The 21,578-nt window shown below is 42.2% G+C and overlaps 2 protein-coding genes across 7 annotated transcripts in view; both read right to left on the reverse strand.

Moving 5' to 3' along the window:
* The window catches only part of kif13a (kinesin family member 13A), a 43,220-nt gene extending 24,518 nt beyond the window's left edge, over positions 1 to 18,702 (reverse strand). For all 6 annotated transcript variants that reach the window (XM_030749402.1, XM_030749401.1, XM_030749404.1 and 3 more), the window contains exons 1-6: positions 18,395 to 18,702; positions 18,079 to 18,169; positions 6,584 to 6,596; positions 3,993 to 4,053; positions 2,973 to 3,065; positions 2,223 to 2,403 (exon numbers count right to left, since the gene is read on the reverse strand). In XM_030749402.1, the coding sequence (XP_030605262.1) occupies positions 2,223 to 2,403; positions 2,973 to 3,065; positions 3,993 to 4,053; positions 6,584 to 6,596; positions 18,079 to 18,169; positions 18,395 to 18,449 (494 nt within the window). In that variant the 5' untranslated portion in view covers positions 18,450 to 18,702. The remainder of the gene's footprint in view (positions 1 to 2,222; positions 2,404 to 2,972; positions 3,066 to 3,992; positions 4,054 to 6,583; positions 6,597 to 18,078; positions 18,170 to 18,394) is intronic.
* A 1,168-nt stretch (positions 18,703 to 19,870) lies between these two features.
* LOC115794948 (E3 ubiquitin-protein ligase NHLRC1) lies at positions 19,871 to 21,384 on the reverse strand. The gene has a single exon (XM_030750661.1). It carries the CDS (start codon positions 21,232 to 21,234, stop codon positions 19,993 to 19,995), a length of 1,242 nt encoding a protein of 413 aa, XP_030606521.1. The 5' UTR covers positions 21,235 to 21,384; the 3' UTR covers positions 19,871 to 19,992.
* Between the last annotated feature and the right edge of the window lie 194 nt (positions 21,385 to 21,578).

Consider the following 21,578-nt stretch of genomic DNA (forward strand, 5'->3'; position numbering starts at 1 on the left):
TCACCCTTTTTTTTTTAAACCCACATCTGTAAATCTCCTACAAGGACAGAGGCACCTTGTTCCATTTACTGAGATCAACAGCAGACTTTTAGAGTTGATAAATATGTAAAAATGATTTGGCTCTGTAATGTGTTTTACAGCATCTTGGACCACAGGTTCTAACTATGAATGATGCAGGGAGTGATGGTCGGGTTAGAATTGATGGCTGCTCCTCTCTAACAGCCTATCACAGCAGCTGCACCATCAGTTGCAGAGCCAACAAACTGTATACGTAACATTTTTTCCAGAGATGCCCTCATAGCAGGGCTTTCTAACTGCAGGATGTGAGACACATGGATGTGTGCCTGCTGCATAAACATCAATTCAGTTAAACACAAACTGCAGGTTTTTATGGAATAATAGTTTTTAATAAAGCATCAGTCTGGATAAATCCTGCACTCCATCTCAGTCTCAGTTCTCAGGACCCCACATAGTCCCCAGCAATTTATATCAGGAGAGTTCACCCTTATATCATAAAAATATTGATTTTTTTTTCAGCCTCCTTTAATTTATCTGAAATATCACACTGTTTACAGAGAGAAAAACATGCAGAAAGGTTGAATACTGGCCATTAATGAAATGAACTAGCTGCATCTGTTTGTTTAGATCTGGCCCAATCTGTGGCTCGGAGAGTCGTGCCCGATGTGTCGATTCTGCGCAGTCCACCGGTGGCGTGTCTGCTCTCGACTCCTATATACTGTAGCACTACACCTCTGATGTAGATGGATTTGCGATTTATGACAGTTAATTGTGGTATTATTGCAAACAGATTGCATGTAAGTGCCAACTTGAGCCCTTTCAACAGAAAACTGATAGCAACTGACTCTGTCTTATTGCCATTTTACCCTTGTTTTACTGCCATCTTAATGCATCAAAGTTGGTTTGAAGATGGCAACTCATTGCAACTGGTCTCAGACCTGGTTCCCATCTTTGAAGCGATCTGCCATTTCAAAGGCAAGGGGATCACAAGTTGACTCCACACAATTTGGTGGCGCAGCAGTCTCCAGTCACTGTTTTCCCTAGTGTGGCCATAGCCTTAATGAGCAGTTGAACAGGTAAACCTAATGAAGTGGCCAGTGGGTGTATCTGAAACTACTCTCACTGCTAGAAGGGGAAGACAACGATTGGTAGTGGAAGGAGCAGTGGCTGCAGATGACTTTCACATGAAACTAATGGAATGCAAACTTTGGTGTGCTAGTATTTGCAGCAACAAACATTTTTTTTTTACAGCTAGAACACAGAATACACTTCATTTAGTGCACTGTTTTGTGCTATTTGTTGCTTTTACTAGTTACTTGAATTGAAATGGGACTTGAACTGTCTGACAAGCTTGAACTCACAGAGTCAGGCATTTCATTTGCAGCTTCAAGAGAATACAGCTATTAAAAAGAACATGGCCAGCTTGTAATGAGACTCAGTGACAGAGACAGTATCTACACTTTGTTACCAGAGATGGACAATTAATTTTCTCAAGGGGTCACATGAGAAACTGGGACCACTGTGGAGGGCCGCACAAATAAGCTGAACTTGATTCTGCTCAATATTAATTTTATGTCTTTATAAACTTGTTGGTGCAGCTGTTACCAGAGCTAACGTTTATATCCAAAACTGACAAAGTCAGTTAGAAGGCAAGATCAAGAGAGTCTGACACTTACTACATGCGTGAGAGGAAGCTGCATCTTTCGACATCTGCAGCTGACAGAGTGCTGCACTGTAGCTCATTTGTGGTGCTCGGCTCACAGGCGGCTCTGACCGCTCTCCTGCTCACGGCTTCACCAACAGATCTCCCTGAAACATCCCCATTCACAGCTCACCCTTCTTAGCAGTCTGTCTGCCAACCCACATCACACCACAGAGGCAAAGAATGCAGCACTGTCAGAGGACGATGCTGGCTGCTGTTCTGCAGGAAATAACTGTGTTGAGCTTCCTACTCATATTATTCTTTTGCCATCCCCCATCCCGGGTACTAGACACAACAGAGCTATAAAAAGAGATGCAAACCAGCAGAGAGTGGGAGCTAATGGATGGATCACTCTCCATCTGTGTTGGAGCTGGAGAGAATCAAGACAATGAGAAAATTACTCCAGAGTTTGTGTCTTGTCGCCCCCCAGGTTCAAAGCTGTGCCAAAGCTGTTTCAGTGAGCTGGAACGTGTGCATATTTAAAAGCAGACATCAAACTCACCCTTTGGGATCCAGCAGGTCACGGACCTTCTCATTGTAGATCTCCATGTAGGAAACTTCCACCTTAAAAGTATGGGCTTCGTTTGTCTCCCTGTGGACCCTCTCAAACAACGAGCAGCAGAGTCGAGGGATTAAACCTGGCTGCTCTCCATTGCCCATCATGGAAAAGGACTTGCCTGAGCCTGGATGCACAACAGAGTCCCAATGAGTGTGCCAACTTCACTTACATCCAGAAAATAATTTCCATCACGATCATGTTAAAAATGAACATGTAGACAATGATTCTACAGCTGTGAGGCCACATTTGTGTTTGAGCAAAGTGCCAGCAGTAGTATTATACCAGATTTACAGTTATAATGATAATGTACAGCTAAATAGTTTCTCTTTAGCATGTTAGCATGCTAAGATCTGAGATTAAACAAGTAATGGTCAAACTGAAATGTTAGCCTAATGCACTGCCACAAATTTTTAATCGATTCATTTCAAATCACTCACAGTTTGTGATTTCTAAGTTAAACAAAGACTGTCTAGAAGTGAAAATCCACATTCTGTGTGTCACTGTAGTTCCTATCATCACTCATGTGGATGTTTCTTCTAGCTGGATGTTTCTTCAATCATTGCAATGATTACATCAGATTTGTTTTCCTCTCGTAACTGATGAGTGTGCAGGTGTGTCCCTCTAAGACAGGAAGCGGGATAAAGTAGCTAATGTGATTTAAGGGCGAGGAAGGAAATTATGTCATTCAATTACCTGTTTGTCCATAAGCAAATATGCAGGCATTATATCCCTGGAATGCATTTTCAAGTATTCCCTCTCCAAGGCACTTGAACACCACCTCTTGACCTTTCAGAGAAAAAAAACGGTCACCATGGAGTTTATGGTAAACAGAGGAATAACTGAGACACACTGGGGCAAAGGCCACGTCCTTTTAGGGATCCAGCCTCTGAGTTAAGACACAGCTATACTGTATAAGCACTATGATCACATACTGTTTAGCTGTCTTTCTACTAAAGAAAAATTTGTATAGAGAAATGAATTGACAAGGGCCACAAAACAATGAATAAGGTTCGTGAAAGGTGGCAGATTCCTGTCTGGTCATGTGGAAAATGCAGAGCTGTGTAGAGAAATCTCTTGTGCTGCTCACTGTCATGCCCCTGCTGAATGGGACAGCTGTTTAATGAGCTAAATAAAGCCTTGGCTCGGGCCCTTGAGGCAGCCCTTAACTGAACAGATTGCCTTGTCAGTTCAGCACAAAGGAGATGTATGCGTAACATTTCCATCGCAAAACAAGAGTTATTTGACAAACAAAGTATTGACAATTATGTAAATCCGCCTCACACCGGGAGTAATAACTTCTTTTATGAAGACGTTACTAAAACTGCAGCTGAGAAGAAACTGATTTTACCAAAATAGTCGGTGCATGGGAGTGCAACAGTGGTGGATAAATACATAAACACAATGACAAATGAGTATGTGAACAAGTGTGATGCCAGTGTAGTATATATGTGGGTATACATGGCACAAATTTTATTGTTTCAAGATAATACAAACACAACTACCTTGGTCATTTTAATTTATTCACTCAAAATACAAATTATCATATGCACCCATACTCTGTTTTGCATGATGCAAAAACAACTTGCCATCAGGCACCGAGCTACTGTGCCCTTGCGGTGGTAACACAAAGCTCTGCAGCAGGTATGGCGCGTATAATTTGAGCTCTCTGGATGAGTAAAGGATCAGTTTTCAGCCCTCACGTTTAGAACTCACCAGCATATTTGGGAACGTTGGACTCATCCATGGACCAGAAACAGTGGTCAAATGCAAACACCTGCAAGAAGAGACAGCACAGGGAGTGTAAACACACACTTGCCCAAGCATGTATAGTACAACATAAGCCAGTCTCTCTTAGTAGTGGTCTTCTTCTGAGGTGCAAAGGATTGATGTGCAGTGCCATCTAAATCAGCAGGACTGAGCATGTCTGAGTGAGTAGGATGAATCCTAACTGAGTATTGTTCAAGGTAATGTTTGTTAAGACCGCATCATGTCTGTCTGCACAAATCCACTGTCAGCCGTTTCGTCATAGTGGCTGGAGTTAAATGAATTCATAAATCAGGGTCAGTGCTCCCCAGAAGAAATTCCAGCACCCAGTGACCCTCATCTCCAAGGAGACAGGGCCATAGCTGTTCCACTTGGTGTGGGCTGGCTCTTAGCCCTGTGAGTCCCACAACACAGACTTCTGCAGCAGCATGCCCTTCTATCGCCCAGGCACCTGCATGAGCTCTGGATACATAACACAGAGTGGATACTCTCTGGGAAAAGAGCAGTAGTCGACAACCCCTCACAGACAGAGCAGCTCCTATTACTAAAGATTTATTTATTCACTTGAATGCATATTTATCTATGTAACATTCTTAAACGTAGCCTTTAAGCAGCTACAATGCAACTTACCCCATTATATTTTTGTTTGCCTGTTGAAACACCTCATTTACCCATTTTCCAGCAATGCATTGCAAGTGCCAGTGCCCAATAAAGAACCATTTCCACATATTTCCATAAAAAAAAAAAAACAAAGGGGGAAAAAAACGATTGGCGTCAGCATGGCATCACATATTTGCTGGACCAGTTGGAAACAGTGAAATCAGAGGATTTAGGAGGGGCATTTGCAAAAACTTCACTGATGGTTAGGAGATGCAACCCACAGATCCTGTATTTCCCAAGGAAAGTTGCCTGATATTTGCAAATCATGCATTCTCTGCATCGGTGGAAAAGAGATCATTTGTGTTGAGTCAAGAATTCAAAGTACTAGTACAAAGCAGTGCTTTGACAAGTACCTTAAAAAAGCTTAGCATTTAATACTACTAGACCTATTCTGAGCAAGAGTCAAATAAATATGTTCCCAAAGCCTGAACTGGGTAACGGGAGCTTTTATGTATGCGTCTCCCTCCATTTGCCTTAAACCTTCAGCAATCAGATTAATATTTCAGTCTTGATCTGATTTTCAAAGTTTTTAGACAGCTTTTTGGTTGCTTAAGCAGTCATCTAGGTTGTATTGAGGATTAAAAAAAGCTTATATTATATTCAGGATTTTAAAATTCTGCATTTAATTCTGATTTTGTGGATTCTCATTCATGTTTGTTTTTTTGCACATCTTTATTATTGCAGCCTACATTTTTGGGCCAGGACCCAACAGTATACACATATTTTTTGACTGGTGTTTTTCTGATGTTAGAAGAGTAGCTGCTGCCCTGTCATTGCTGCAGAGCGAGCGTTGCACTGCTGCACATGGTACAATTCCTGACTTTAGTGCACCGCTGCTGCTCTGCCAAAACACTTTTCTCTACACAAATACACCACAATAACTGACCTTTAATCATAATAAGGGCTACTGGCCAGGGAAGCAGTGGTTGCACAGTCAGCATGAGAAGCACTGAGATCACTGAATGCTTTGAAAGCAAGACCTCCTCTTGTGACTTCAGACAAGTGAGTGGGTGCCATTCAAAAGAACAAAAGTGCCATCATTCTCAATTAAGGCTGGTTTGGTAACTAGGGCCTCAGTCTCCTCTGGCCTGTCTCTGCTGGGCCTGAGGGTGTAAGTGCACCACAAATTGTTCTTGATTGGACAATTACTATTAATCAGCAGTGCAAATAATGATGCAGCTGAGACACACAAAGCCCTTCTTGTCATTTTTAGTATGAAAACTGGGAAAATGTGATTTGACTGCAGCCTCTGTTATCCTTTAGAAGGCAGGGAGAATTTCAGTGGCACTATAGCTCAGCAGACAACCACGTGTTTGTCTAGCTGAAAGGTATTACAGCGTAGCTCAGGTTCACAGGCCCCAGGGACTGTGTGCACCCGTGGCCCAGACTAGCGCTCCCCTTGGTCCAGCCAGGGGCCGAGTGTACTGAGCACAAAGCCCATCCCTGGTGTGTGAAACATCTCTGAGCTAGTCACCAGCGTGTTGTCAAGGGGGGAAGTGGGGGTGCACTTCAACAATGCAGCTTTGAATGTGCACACACACTGCCCCAGTGTCCGCGCTCATCCCTCTCTCATTGTAGCGCCTTTGTGGGTGTTCATGAGATCTTAGAGCACTGACACATTCACACGGACATCTATCCGGCTCCTGCTGACCAACCAAACTACTAAAACACCCTCAGTCATGTCCCTAGAAACAATGTCACAACAGTGGACTGAACTGTGCAGGATGTCTCTCATCTGCCCAGGGGAATAGTGCTGCTTGTCCTGCATCCTGCTACTGAATGATTTTAGCATCTGTGAAGTCACTATAAATGGCTATGTTCAGCTCTGTTGATGCTAGCAAGCTTTTTTGTAGAAAAACAAACAGATAAAACATACATACCTTAGGCTGTTTCCTGATGAGACCGACGGGCAATCCAAGAAAAACAGTAGAAACCCCACAGGTGAACCAAAAAAACAGAGAAACACACAGAGAAATTAACATGGTGATCACACAAATTAACAGAACAAGTTCATACTCAATAAAATCCTTCTCTTGATAAGAGTGCATCCCATGTGCTCTGAAAAAAACTTGTAACCTCACTCCTTTCTAACTTTCTGCACTTTGGAATTCCTCATCTGACTTCTTCATTCATTTTCTCACTCACTCATTCACTTCCACATTGTAGCTTTTCCTGGTGGTAGCTGGTGCTGTGATTGGGTTCATAATTGGGCCAGTGGAGTATGAGGAAGAGAAGAGATTTAGGATTCAATGTCCCACTGACTCTGTTGAATAAATAGCTCTTATGCCTGTGGACTTAACAGAGAGGCCAGTTTGGGGAAGGTGCACTGGGCATTACAAGCTCCCAGAACTAAGGACAAAAGTGTAGTATATATGGTTCTAAGCTACGTGGCATTATTCTCTTAATTGGACAGTTCCTCAATTTACAGTAAGTTACAGCCTCCACTGTGTATGGTTAATTAAGACATGCTTTAAGACAAGTCCTGTCCTTAAAGACTCAGCAGATTCCTCTTGCAGAAGTCTGAGGTGGGCATCACCTTTGCACAGTAACCAATACAGAGCAGTGTGCTTTGGGAAGACTGAAACACTGCACCAAAGTTTCTCACACAAGCTGAGCCGAGTCACCAACAACAGCATGCCCATACAGAGATCAGCATCCATTTAAAAATAGCCAGCTGCCTTTTAATTTCAAATCTACTGTGTATGTGTCACAGAATGATTTTTTTGGGGGGGGATAGGAACATAATGTATTAACTGTGCTCCAGCTCTTACGATAGTTGTGTGGTTAGTGGACAAAAAGAAAGAGTGCCTCATTTGGGTTCATACCCTGTATCCAAATCTGGGCCACTTACAACAGCTGAGACTTGGTCTTAATCAGAGCACACAAAGACTGCAGCAGGCAGTCCCTCTCCTCTGTGTTGTCACTCCATACTGCAGAGCAAAGAGGGGACGTACAGGAAGAGCTACAGTATAAGATATGCAGGCTATGTGATCTGTAATCTTTTTCTGTGGGCAGACTAGAGGGACTACTGACCAGGTCTTAATGCATGTTAAACTGAAAAGCAAAATTTCAATTAAAAAAAAAACATGGCAGAGGCATTAAGATGGGGTATTGATGAAAAACAAAGGGGCAAAAATGAGGAGGACTCAAAAGAAAGAGCCAGACACACACTTGATCATGAAAAGATGAAAGACATGCTGTTTTTGAATGAGCGCACTCCACAGCAGAATCTCTACATCCACGGCAGCAGTAACAGAGCTGCTGCTGCAGTGGTTCGGTGGCTCTTGCTCACTGTCTCATCTACTGTATGTACAGTTAATGCATCCAGTTGTGGAATGCTCGGAATGCTGAACAAGACAATGGGGGGAACTGTTCCTAACTGGCTATATTTAGGATTTCATAGAGTTACTACTTCCTCATCAAAATCTCATAAGACATCAATTTAATTCCAAACAGCTGACTTCATTTTAGTCTCCTATTCCAGAAGAGTCCCTAACCTCCTCCTACCCTATCACAACACCAAGACCTCCCTCTTAATAAATGAAAAAAAATTATCCTTCAGTTCTCCCACATAATCCCTCCAACAGCCTCAGGAATACAAGCTCCTCGCAGCTTTTGTACGTTGTCTTTGCTGTCACTGATTTGTATGAATACTTAATTATTCACAGAAAACAGCATCTAACAGCATCTTGTTACACTGCAAAAATACTCATTTTTAAGACATTGTTTTCAAATGTAATAGTGTATATTAAAAACACAAAAAACATTTAACTGCATTTAATGGCCCTTCCATCAATATTGCTACTTGGGCTGCAACTGATTGCCAGTCTGTTTATTTTCATCATTGATTTATCAAACAATTATTTTGTCCATGAACCAACGAATCACATGATCTATAAAAGATCCAAAAATATTGAAAAATAAAACGCTTGCCATTCAAATATCAAAGCTTTACAGTTTAATGTGGCATAAAAAAGGAAAGGAAAATGTCTTTATTCCAGTGACAAAAGTGGTCACAAATGGTTATTATTCAAGCATGAAGCCCGCAGGAAATATGCCAAATAATCAGCACGGATGTCAAGTTATATCTTGAGGGCTTATTAAAGACTATGTTGGGTTGTACAGTACAAAATGTGTGACACACATGCATGGCACAGAAGTGCCAGGTGGTATCAGATTATTATCCTCTCAGAAGCAGACGCACTAAGCCACTGCAGCCTCAGCAGGCCATGAATGAAGTCTAAAGCCCCGGCAGGCATGGCAAACATAACATTTCAGTTTAACTTATTGCATCCAGTCTTTCAGATATAGGCCACTTTTGCACCAGTGTTCCTCACAGATTCATTCAGACACACCCATGACAGTGCTGGAGAGTATGTACACAAATATCTGCAGTAAAAGCAAAAGAGACTTTGCTGCACTTGTGGGAACAAGGCATTAACTCTTGTGAAGTGTAACCACACATTTGAACATTAAATTCTCTCCATCATTAAGAGCAGGGTCTGTCCCTGCATGTGTGCTGCATGGTGGTGCTGCGGGACCTGACCGCGCCCCTCACACACACACAGGCTTGGCAACAGAGAGAGAAAATGAATCACAAAGGACTGTGTTAATCTCACTGCAAAATGGAGCAGTTAGATAAAAATGTTATGTGCACGCTTTTGCTGTTTAGGCCATTTTCTGACAAGCTGAGCAACTCACAAAATGAGTGACATGAAGCTGATATCTTCATGTACTGGAGTGCATGCATGAAAGGGGCTTAAAAATGCCACCATGACAGGTTACGTGCGTCTCTGTGTGTCCTTTCAAGGGCACACTTAGGTTTACTTGTTCAAAGGAGAAAAAGCCTGACCCCTCACACCAAAGTGACTCTCCTCCTGCATGTGGTGTGTGACAGATGAGAGGACTTGTTCTTTTGCCCCCTTTTTAATTTATGTAAACAACAGTCGCTCTCACCCTCGCTTCAAAGCCTCTGAATCTGTCCGCGGTCCTGCTTTACCTGAATTTGTGAAATAATCTGATGATAACTAAAATGGGGTCAACAGAGAATACATTTGTTAAGGAGGCTGAACTCTTTTAATGTTAATAAGGAAATTTTATGTAACTTTTTATTGTTCATTTATTGAAAGTATTTTAACATTTTCTTTTATCTGCCAATTTCGTGTTTTATCTACTAAGGATAGAAACTCCCTCAGCAGCACTGCCAACACCTGCTCCAAGATCATGGAGGTCAGGCAGAGAGGTCTGTGTTCGCTGTGGGGAAATCAGGTGAGGCAAAAAAAAAAAAAAAAACATTAACCATCCCAACCACGTTTTGTCATGTGAGTTCAGAAGGTTGCTCTCAGGTCGCCTCTATCTTGTAACTCAGTGTGTAATAAATGATACTTCAAATCCTTCATTCCCCCCGGCTGTTAGATCACTTAACTCTGACGGGGTCATTTAGATTAATTTCTTTCTGTTGTTCATTTTTAGACACGTCCTTGTTTTTATCTTATTTTTTTATTTATTTATTTTGACCTCATTGTTTGTTGATCTGTGCCTTGACCTGCAACAGTGTTTGTGATTAGTGTTTAAGGACTGTAGGTGTGAGTTTGTATGAGTAAGTTGCAAGCTAATTGCTTTTCTTTGAGGTAAATAAAGTTATCTGAATCTGAATTAAACAGTAAGAAATACCACCTCAGTACCAGACTGTGACCAATTTTGAAATTAGCCCGGGAAGGATCAGGTCTGTGTGTGACAAATCTTTGTGGACGTCTCAGCTCAAATCCATGTGTGTGGCCAAAACAAAGGTATAAAAAGTGGAAGAGCAGCAGTGGAATCCCCCCCTGTGGTTATGGAGCAAGATTAAGGCCACTGGGTTATCATGCCACTGAAAACTACCCTCTTCTAACCCAGCAGACAACACATCAGATTAATGTACTGCATTATCCACCCACTGAAGCTTTGATCTACTCTTAAAAAATTACACTGCATGTCTCAGTATTAGCCAGAATAGTTGTTTCCTTTTTTAAAGTATCATTTAATTTAATCGTCCCACCCTTCAACTGAAGATCGGGCTGTTTCAAACTCCAAAAGTCAATCACATCTTTGTCATTTTCTAAAATCAGTCAAGACATTATCAAATCATAAAGAGTTTATGATGACATAATCCTGCTGTACAAATGGAATATGCACATCACATGGAAGAGGCCCACCCCACATTAAGACTGCACAGCATTCATTCCCTCTGCACACACACACACACACACACACACACACACACACACACAACATATTTTGCTGCCACTCCCCCACGCATATTCAAATTCCTCCTCTTGATCTATTGTTGAAACATTACTCCCCTGTAACACACACAGAAAACCTTATAACCTCCATTTAACCACACATACGACTTTTTACTCTGTTAAGCTCTCAGAGATCTGTCTGAGTGTGTGAGTGTGTGTGTGAGTGTGTGTGTGTGTGTGTGTGAGTGTGTGTGTGTGTGTGTGTGTGTGTGTGTGTGTGTGTGTGTGTGTGTGTGTGTATTTAAGTGTTAGGTTAACATTTCAAATAGCCTGCCAGTAAGTTTAGAACTGGACACGCCTGTCCCCGCTCAAAGCAGAGGTCATCTGCACAGACACAGAGCAGAGTTACAGTGGTGTGTGTGTGTGTGTGTGTGTGTGCGCGTCTATAGCACTCAGCTGAATGTATAACTGACCAAATGACAAAACCAGATGCAAGCTACTGAGACAGCTAATTGATATTATACAAATAACTTCTCAAGCTTCATCAGCTTATTACTAAACCATCTATTCTAAATATGCAACATCTTGGCCAGTGGTGGAACCAGTGCTCAGATCCTCTACCAGTACCACATCTCAAATTCTCCATTGCAAGTGAAAGCCGTGCATTTAAAAATCCAACTTCAGAAAAGCATGAAATTACCATATTGTAACTTATAATGTAAAATAAAATGCATATTATCCTTTTTGCTGTTTTAGCAACTGAGGTGGAGAAAGTTTTAACTATTTTAACTATTATAGTTGGACACTGTAGACCACCGATGATTTGAGCTTTGTGAGATCGCTGGAAGCAGCCATCAGAAGATAAATACACTGCAGTCATAAAGGGATGGACAGCATCAGCAACAATATTCAGATAGGCTGTGGTGTTTAAACGACCCAAAGTGTGCTAAGAAAATAACCACGAGTCTGAACTGCGGATACAAGGCAGGATGGATCCATGGTTTTATGTGGTTTATGCCAAATTCTGACCCTACCATCTGAATGCTGTTGCCACCATCTCTATACCGTTGCCTTCCTGTCAGCTCAGAGCAGTCTGGCCGTTCTCCTCTGGCATCAACAAGGCAATTTTCACCCAGAGAACTGCCGCTAACTGGATATTTTCTCTTTTTCAGACCATCCGTAAACCTTTAGAGATGGTTGTGTGGGGAAAATCCCAGCAGATGAACAGTTTCTGAAATACTCAGACCAGCCTGTCTGACACTAACAACAATGCCACGTTCAGTCACTTAAATCTCCTTTCATCCCCCATTCTGATGTTTAGTTTGAACTTCAGCACATCATCTTGACCATGTCTACAAGCCTAAACGCACTGAGTTCCTGCTATGTGATTAACTCATTACATATCTGCGTTAAAGAGAGGCTGAAAAGGTGCATCTAAGTGGCTGTAAGATGATTAATGGGACAGGAAGGAAGGTAAAAGTTCTGATCCAAAAATGTCGGCTTTTTTTGTGAAGCACTCAGTGAGACAAAAGTGTGAACAGCCATTTAAAACATGCCATGAGCTCCAAAACAGTGGGGACCATTCTGTTAACTTAAACTTCAACATCTGCATTGTAGTGGAGTGACAAGTGGTGAAAAAATAAAAATACTCTTTGTATTTTAACCATACAGTACTCCATTGAATACACTAAATTACCTTCCACTGCTGGACGTGGCAAAATTATCATTTTTTAAAAGCCTAAAACAAAGGAGTCTTTGGATCATTCCGATAAAAGCTAAAATTAGCTTAAAAATATTTGGAGTGAGCGGCTGGAGAAGATCATATCACTCGTGAAGTCATCAACATACGTCCAGGATTTTTCTGTATCTTGAAACTGCTGTCGCTAAGCAACAGTGGTAAACACGGAGGGCGACTCAACTCCACCAGCCTCATGAGTCAAAGTTCCAGTATGAAAGCCAAACTCCGGCTCTCCAAAACAGCCTTTAACGAAGAGCACTGCCACCAGCAGCATGCGTGACGCTCAGACCAACTCCTGCATGGTACCTTGAGGTTTCCATAACAAATGTTAACAGCAACATATGATGCAGGCAGGCAGGCTCTAATTTAATCCTCTCGAGCATTTCTGACAACAATGTGACGAGGTGGCTCGGCAGGCCATGTGCGTGTGTGCTAAAACACTGAAAATGACCACATCTACTCTTAAATCAAGTCTTAAAACAAGCCAGAAAAGAAATGGAGTTCATCAATATGTTCAGTACAGTAGGGATTCGTCCCCAGAGGAAATAAAGTGACACATTTACTACCGGGACACACCTCTTGTGACCCCGTCTGCCTGCTGGATGTCTCTTATATGAATAGATCCGGCATATGGCTGCTGAGGATGATAATAACAAAAGCCAGAGTAAGCATGCCTCATGAAGTACAAATTAAATCATTAATGGCATTAATCACAGGCAGAAATGTATTTTAAAAGGAGTTAAGGACTTGAAAGGCTCCACGTCCACAATAAAACTTATCCCACTATGAAACTGAACACAATATAACAAGCAGGCCTGCCTTCAAAAAGGCCTCAGCTGGGAGAACCGGGCCAGGAACAAAACCAGAATAATTATGTTAGAAAATGTTTGAGAGCGGATTTTCACACATGCCGCCTGTAGAATTAGAAGCCACATCTGAGATTAATGAGGCGCGGGCCTGACAAAGAGGGAGGGCACCATCTTTTCTCAATTCTGGCTCAAGATGTAAACAATGTCCCACCCTCTAAACAAACAGGGAACGCTCCTCAAGGGACTGCAATTGTTATATCAGCGTGCTCCTAGCACTTTCTCCTAATAGCAAAGAAAGCAACCTTAAAGTGAAAATCTGTGCTGATAGTCTGCAACGAACTGTGAGAACAAGACTGTAGTGTTGATTATTGGCACGTAAGGAGCAACACTGAAAAAACAAAGAACATTCCTGAGGGCGGCCACCGGACAAAGCAGCAGCATCATTTAGTAAAGGCTTGTTTTGGAAAGCTGGATGACACTTGGTCATGTGTGACGGACAGAAAATGTGATCAAGCTCTAAAACATGGTCCACCATCCTGTGTGCGCAACAGGTTTACTTAGCACAGACAGCCCAGGGTCTTTAACGGCTATGTTTTATGGAGGGTTAACTAACAAAGAGAGCGCTTGGATGCTAAAAAGCCTCGATAAAACAAACAGATGAAATTTAAAGGAGCAGTTTGACATTCTGGAAAACTAATGAGATTTTGATGAGACACACACTTGCTAGTCTGTATGGTAACTATAAAAAAAACAAAAAACCTGTGACTGAAGGCTAAAAACAGCTAGCCTAACTCTGGCCAAAGGTAAGTTGATTATTAAACACATTATATTTTGTTACTTAATGTGCACAATTTTTATTTTATGTTATGTTACAAGCTATTTCCTGTCTGGGTGTAGAAACCAGCCAAAATTCAGGTAGCTCTCTCTCATTCACTGCATCATTCACAGGCTGGAACCTGAAGCAAAACACATCACAGAGCATTTTGTGTTGCTGCATTTTGACATTATTTTTAAATTCAATCTTAAATTTAAATGGCACAGCTAAACAAATAGTGCTAAGTGGACAGGGGATTTAATTCTGGCACCTTAAGCCATGTGCATTGCTGCATTTGATTTGAGTGTTTGAAAAGGAAAACATGAGACTGGGAATGCTGCACATATCAGTTTCATTAACACACACACACACACACACACACACACACACACACACACACACACACACACACACACACACACACAAAAAACCCTGCTGGTTTTTTTTCACAAATCACACCAACCAAATTATGAGGTAAACTTGGTAAGATTATGTAATAATTTGGCACAACAGGACATTCAGGGCCAAACTACTCACCTTTCTGAACATAAAAAGAATGTATTTCAGAAGAAGCAGCGGGTATTTTAACCGAAGCTCCACTCCACACACACAGATTACAATATCCAAGTAAGCAAGATAACACTAGCAAGTGGAGATAAACCCAATTGAGCTCTTGTGACCATCGGAGATAAGAAGAGATTAGAGGGGAAATTACAAGCTTGGGCACAGACATTATCAGATAAAGACATACTTCCACTAATCATCTTAAAACGCAGGACTGCAGAGCTTCAGTGGCAATGGGGGGACGGGGAGACAAAAAAGACACATATTCAATACTACAAAGACAAATGCCTTCTGAAAAAAAAAAAAAAAACACATCTTCCACAGTGGAAGAAGACAAAAGACAGCACCTCCACTTGACATAAACCAGACTCCATTGTGCCTGTCTAAAAAGTTACTTGTGGTTGGCTTATGCAGTAACTTTGTGTATCTGAACTGAAAAAAAGAGGTTTACATAAAGCAGATTCTCCAACATAACATGACCCTGTATTCAGTTGTTGCACGTTGACGGACATGCTGGGACTTGATAGATGTAATATGGCTCCATTGTGTGACTCGAAGGGTTTTTTTTTCTTGTCATAATGCTCCGGCACTCATCCCCTGCACAGACAGCAGCCTCAGGTATTTCTCTGCCTGTCCACCCCCACCCTGACTGTGACAGACTGTCACATGAAAACCAAACTCCTCTCCCAGATTCGTGTTTCAAATATGCCATTTGTGCCCGCTTAACAAGCAGACGAAAGATGAAACTCGGGAAATTTAACCTCTAGCCCTGAAGTCACAGCCCACGTTTCATTTGCAAACCACTGAGATTACTGTTCATTTCTCAGGGAAACAGGAGAGTGGGGCGGGAGTCACGAGTGTAGCCATAATGTTCTGCGGCGCAGAGGCTTCAAAGGAAATCCTTTCTTCAAATTCTTTACATGACTCGTGTTTTAGAGGTGTCTTCCAGACTGATTAACCCACTTATGAACCAGCGTGGGATATGCTTCATTTTCATCTCCCCAGAGGACCTAATTTCTGTATTTCATCAGACTGAAGCAAGCATTTTTAGGCACTGAGCAAACCCACTGGGGCAAAAGAAGTTTTGCTGAGATCCAGATGTTGTCATCTTTTCCCATTTATAAATCTTGAATTTCGAAATATCCAGCCAAAGAAATGAACAAAATATCTATTAAATTAAGACATGTCTACATAAAAATATCTGTTGCTGCTGTTCCCTTTCTAAGGCTGCGCCTGAGCATTCCCATGAGAGAGAAAAAGTTCCCAGGATCTTGATCCTGCAGCCATATTTGGTATGCTAATACCCCCTAAATCTGACACATTCCCAGCACACAGGAACAGGTGTCTTCAAAACAAGGCAAAGTCTTAGCAATCAGGGTATCCCCTTCTGTGGCTCCACAAGCAGCAAGAGGGAAAATTATATGGTTTGGGAAAAACCATGGCAGCCTAAGCACAGAGACCCAAAACACACACACACACAGCACCAGTACTGAAATGTTAACAAGTAATTATACGCCTGGACTGCACTATAGAATAGCAATGTGGCATAATAAAAACCAAAGTGAGTCAGAGCACCCCAAGATCACTGCGCAGCTACAGAACAGACAGTCTTAGGAGCTAATAAAGCGAATCCAGGACAAACTGAAAATGTCTAGTTTAGCATCCGTGAATGGAATCTGCGTACGACTGATACAGCAACTAAATCAGATATGGAAACTCACGCTGGATGAAAACGTGAAATGTGTTTATGCCTACACCCATCAACATGGCAACTGGGAGGCAAATACAATGCACATATCTGCATCTCAGTTACTGTCACTCCTCTGACCTCTCACTCACAGCAGCTTTTTTTTTTTGTTTAGCTCTCCTGTTCCACATGTGATTAGCTTTGAGCGGGATTTGTTTAACTGCCTGGAAAGCAGCCATTGTATGGCAATTTCTGTTGTGATAATTGCCTTAAATACAGGTTAATGTGTGTGTACCCGAGCTGCTGGGCGAGTAAGCTTATCAGCGTTTAACGCTGACTGTGACTTACTTGAAAAAGTGTAGACAGCGTTACACTTTAACAAGGCTGGGTGCAGGACGTGAGAAAAGCCTTGACTGAGGCACGCAGTTGCCTCCTATGACTTAATTTTCAGCAGTCACACTGTAGCTTGAAGAGATGTTTGTTCACTTTAACTAATCAGAAAGGACATTACGTGAATGATAAATGGAGGGGGGGGTGGACAACAAAGAACCTTGAATTGTGGTCAGACTGAGCATCCTTTTAGCTTTATTTGCGCCTGTTGGTAATCAGGTCAGCTGCCTAACCATGTGTGACACCAACAGCAAAAGAGAGCAAGCAAACCAAGCACAAAATCCTCCAACCACGATGGGGGAAATATTACATCTCTGACTATTGCTAACAGGCATGAAATTTATGAGCATACAGTCATCGTTGGCCCACATTCTGTGTGGCTCCAGACTTGTCCTCATTGCAGTATGAAAGCATGTCACAAGGAAGCAACGAAGAGCGTGACATGTTAAAAGATGCTTTGCTTTCCTAATGGGGAAGCTTTTCTTTACTTTTAGATAAAGCGTGCGGAATTTTGCTTCTCTGAAAACCATCAGTGTGGTTTAAACACATCTTTCAGCCCAACATGACAAATGACTTCTGACTTCAGAGATTTACAGCAGCACCCCGAGGCCAGACATTTATCTAATCAGCCTTGTATATGTCTTCATGTCAAAGAGATTCTACCTCCTCTCGTGGTATGAGAAACCCAACATCAGCCATGCAAAATACCAAGGTAGTGTTATTATGCTGAGATGATTAGCCTTGGAAAGTTCACACAAATGACATAACATGATATCATATTGCAAGCAGGTGGGTGACAGACACCATGTCCTCTGCAGGAGCAGCAGTGCAGTATTTGCACAGATTTTATTTGAATAGATTCTCTTTGGATTTAAAGATAAAAGCTTGTCATGCAACTATAAATCTCACGTCTGTGTATGAGTGCTCTTGGTTCAGGCATTGTTGCAGGAGGTCACTGTGCACACAGTTATTTGCTCAGTTTGAATGCTTTTGTTACTTTATTACAAGCAGGGTGGGTTACAGACATTTCCAAAACACCCATAGCCCTGATCGGCACAGCAAAACCTTAAGGCACCCTAACGACCACTGCTCAGTGGTTCTTTCAGTAACATAAGTTCAAACTGTTGACAGCATGTGAGCTTTATTTACCTGTTCTCTCCTTTTGCATTGGAGGGTGGTGGGTGCAGAACAGTTTGGTTGTCCTCCATGTCCACGACACATTTTGTATTCAGTTCAATTTCTGCAGAGAAAAGTTTGTTTGGAAAGTGAAGCAGAATGCGGGGGTGTGAAGAATCAAATCGGAGCTACTTTGGCCTTCTTTAAAATATACTCAGGTCTGACTTCAGGCTCGCAACTCAAACTGAAAGCAGCAATGGCGAAGAAACCAAAAGTTTATGATAATGTGGCACGAATCCAAGCAGACAGAAAAGAGTTTGCAAGCAGAAATCGTCGTTATAACACTTACCCCTGCGGTTCATGGGCCGAACTCTCACTGCAACTTTTACCTTTGTATCCGACATTTTCGTCCACTTTTCACTCCCACCCTGTCTATTCGCCCAGCTATCAACGTAGAGTCTCCGACAAGAAAGCCCGGCTTTCTGCCAGAAAAAAAAGGTCAAAAGAGTCTAGTTCAACAATCCCAAAAGAGTCCAAACCTCGATGAGAAGAGATGGGAATATATTCATTTTTGTCTTAGTATCCATCCGGGTTCGCTTCTTGTGCAAATCCAGCACTCAGCTCCAGCCCCAGACAGCATCCCCACCGCCATCTTCCACTGGGAGCACGACTGCTATCCTCTGGCAGACTGGAGAGGCTGTGCCAAAGAGGGGGAAAGGATTTACGCACCCCACCGGCGCATTGAGGGAAACCAGTGAACGAGAAATGTGAGCGTGTTTGACAAGTTAGTTCACATGCATCAGTAACCATTCAGAGACAGAGCGGGGGTTAAATCCGTTTTAAGCAGTTTTATAAAATATGACTTATAGCGCTCATCTCGCTTTTTCCTCACGCATACACAGGCACACGCGCGCGCACTTAATTGTTTTATTCATGAGCATTTTTTTTTGTAAAACTTTAAAAACTTTAATTATAATGTGTAATAGAATATTTTTTTTAGAATGAAGACCTCACTTATCTTGACTAGATACCTAAAAATGTCTATTTTTCTTTATTTCCCCAAACAACCAAATTTAATCGTTACATCTGTGAGTGTGGATGGTTGTCTGTCTCTCTGTGTCAGCCCTAAGCCAGGCTGGTGACCTGTACAGGGTGTACCCTGCCTCTAGCTGGGATAGGCTCCAACCCCCCAGCGACCCTGAACAGCATAAGCGGAAGAGAATGGATGGATAGATGGATCGGCATTTTTTTTTTTCAAGTTTAGGTTTTGCCATTTTTACATCACCTAAAATAACCAAATCCATCTTTTTGCATTTTTTCCCCTGTTTTTAAATTATATTTGTGTGTAAATGTGTAAGGTATGTTTTGCCAGATGTACTGTAATCTGATAAAAACATTAACGCGTAGTTGTTAAATTTAATCACAATGGACTACTTTGGTCAAGTTTTGGGAAAAAAGAATGTTTACTTGTAAACCTTTAGTCCCTTCATACCCTTATGGCCTTACTGTGTGTTGGAAGCAGTTGGACGGTTTTTCTTTCTCAGATATTTTCATTTGAGAACACATTTTTTTTTTTTTCAAACTCTGGGATCAACTCACAGACTGTGAATTATTATTACCTTGCCATTATATTACACTGTCATTAAATATCACAATTTAATTTTCAAAAGCTTGTACAATAACAACACAACATACATAATTTCAGACCTATACTGCTGAAAATGGTTTTACTATATATGTTGACGCTTTCAAAGCAACAAGCTGATATTTTTTTTTCAGTCTCTGTAAAACAAAACTTGTATTTTAAAAACTAGTCTTAGCAGGCATCTCAGAAACAGATTTTTAATATAAGCGATCATCACTTCATCCTGTGATAAGTTACATTTCACTTCACTTTATTTCATTTCTATCATTTCAACAGCTACTTTGGGATTGCTCATACATAAACTATATCACAGGTCCGGCATCAGATTTAGGAGAATAAATCTTCACTGTATGATCTCCACTGTCCAGTGTGATGAGAAGGTTGTTCAGTAATGACAATCCAACGGGCCGGACAAGATGGTCCCCCACAAGAGGAGTTAGGACTGAGCCACTCTGGAGTTTCCCTAAGTTCCAAATCATCCCCTGCTCCGAGTCAATCACAAGCAGTTCTCCATCTCTGTTGAACGCCACACCTGACATGCTGAGCCTCACTGTGGTCTGCAGGGTCAGGCTGAAACTATCTGTCTGGTAAAGGAGGTGGAACTCTTTTGTAAAAACTCTCAGCCTTCTGTGTTGGCCTTCTCTCTCTGTTGGATTTGTGACATTAGTTAAGTGCTCCATCACTCCGGTGTTCCCATTCACCCAACAGTAGGCCACCGCTTTGGGGCACTGAAGGTCTGAAATGGTTGTTTGATGCTCTAGAATGAGACCACGACTATAGTCCACCTTCACCCAGGAGAGGGTGCCGGCCTCAACATCAGAGACCAGGATGTGTCCACAGCTGTCTGTGTCCACGCCCCAGGGCATCTGGAAAGAACCTTTGATTGTCAACACATAATTCCCCCTGGACGTGAACACTTTTACAGCTTTATCCCCTGCATCAGTCACAACCACATAACCAGTGGGAGTCACTGCCACATCCACTGGGTAACAGATCTCCCCACTGGCTGCTCCTCTTCGTCCAAAGCTGTGAAGCTTCTTTCCCTGTAGATTGAAGACCACCACCCTCTTCTCTCCATCGTGGACCACAACTATTGTCCCTGAGGACCCCAAAACAGCTATCCCAGTGGGGTTGATAAGACTCCCCCACCCGCCAAATACAGTATGCAGGAGAAGAGCTGTGCATGTCAAACCTGTGGGAAACATAAAGCCACCTTTTGCTCTGTGAGGACGAGGGGACGGTGAGGGATTTTGAGACAAGAGAAGCTCCTTCAGGTCACAAAGAACCTGGCAGTGGGAGGTGCGATCAACACTGCATAACTGTCGACAGAAAGGGCACTCCAGCTTCCTCAGGAGAGGGTGGGACAAAGCTGTGATGCATTCCAGACAGAGTACATGGCCACAGGAAAGGTTCTGTGGTCTGCGCTCCCTCTGCTGAGAGCTAAACGTCTCGAAGCAAACTTTGCACTCCAGTAGGTTGATCTGGATCTCTCGGAGAATCCCTTCTGGACTGAGGCAGCCACGATGTTGGAGACTCTTGGCCATGACTAAAATATCCTGATGTTCTTGAAACCCAGTGGGACAGTTCAGTCAGCTGATGCAGGGAGCACCAGACTCAGGAAACCAAGATAGAAAGAGTGCTAAGTGGCAAAAAAAGAGAGAATCATGACCAGAAGCATATGAAGCACAATTTTGTGTAAGCACTCATGTCCTGGGCTTTTAGGCCTCAACTGTCACGTGGTATCTTACACATAGCTGAGGCTCTTTGCTGCCCTCCTTTGGAAATGAGTTGCAGAGGCAAAGTTCAACCTAAACTGCAGACATCTCAGGGTACATTGACAAAAAGTCAGCCTATGTAAATTAAATCCTTTAAAAAAAAAAAAAATGTT

This window comes from Archocentrus centrarchus, chromosome 16 (genome assembly GCF_007364275.1).
Source record: "Archocentrus centrarchus isolate MPI-CPG fArcCen1 chromosome 16, fArcCen1, whole genome shotgun sequence".
In the NCBI taxonomy this organism is placed as follows: Eukaryota; Metazoa; Chordata; class Actinopteri; order Cichliformes; family Cichlidae; genus Archocentrus; species Archocentrus centrarchus.

Bases quoted from the DNA above. Each gene is read 5' to 3' on its own strand.
- LOC115794948 (XM_030750661.1), bottom strand. From the start codon at position 21,234: ATGGCCAAGAGTCTCCAACATCGTGGCTGCCTCAGTCCAGAAGGGATT.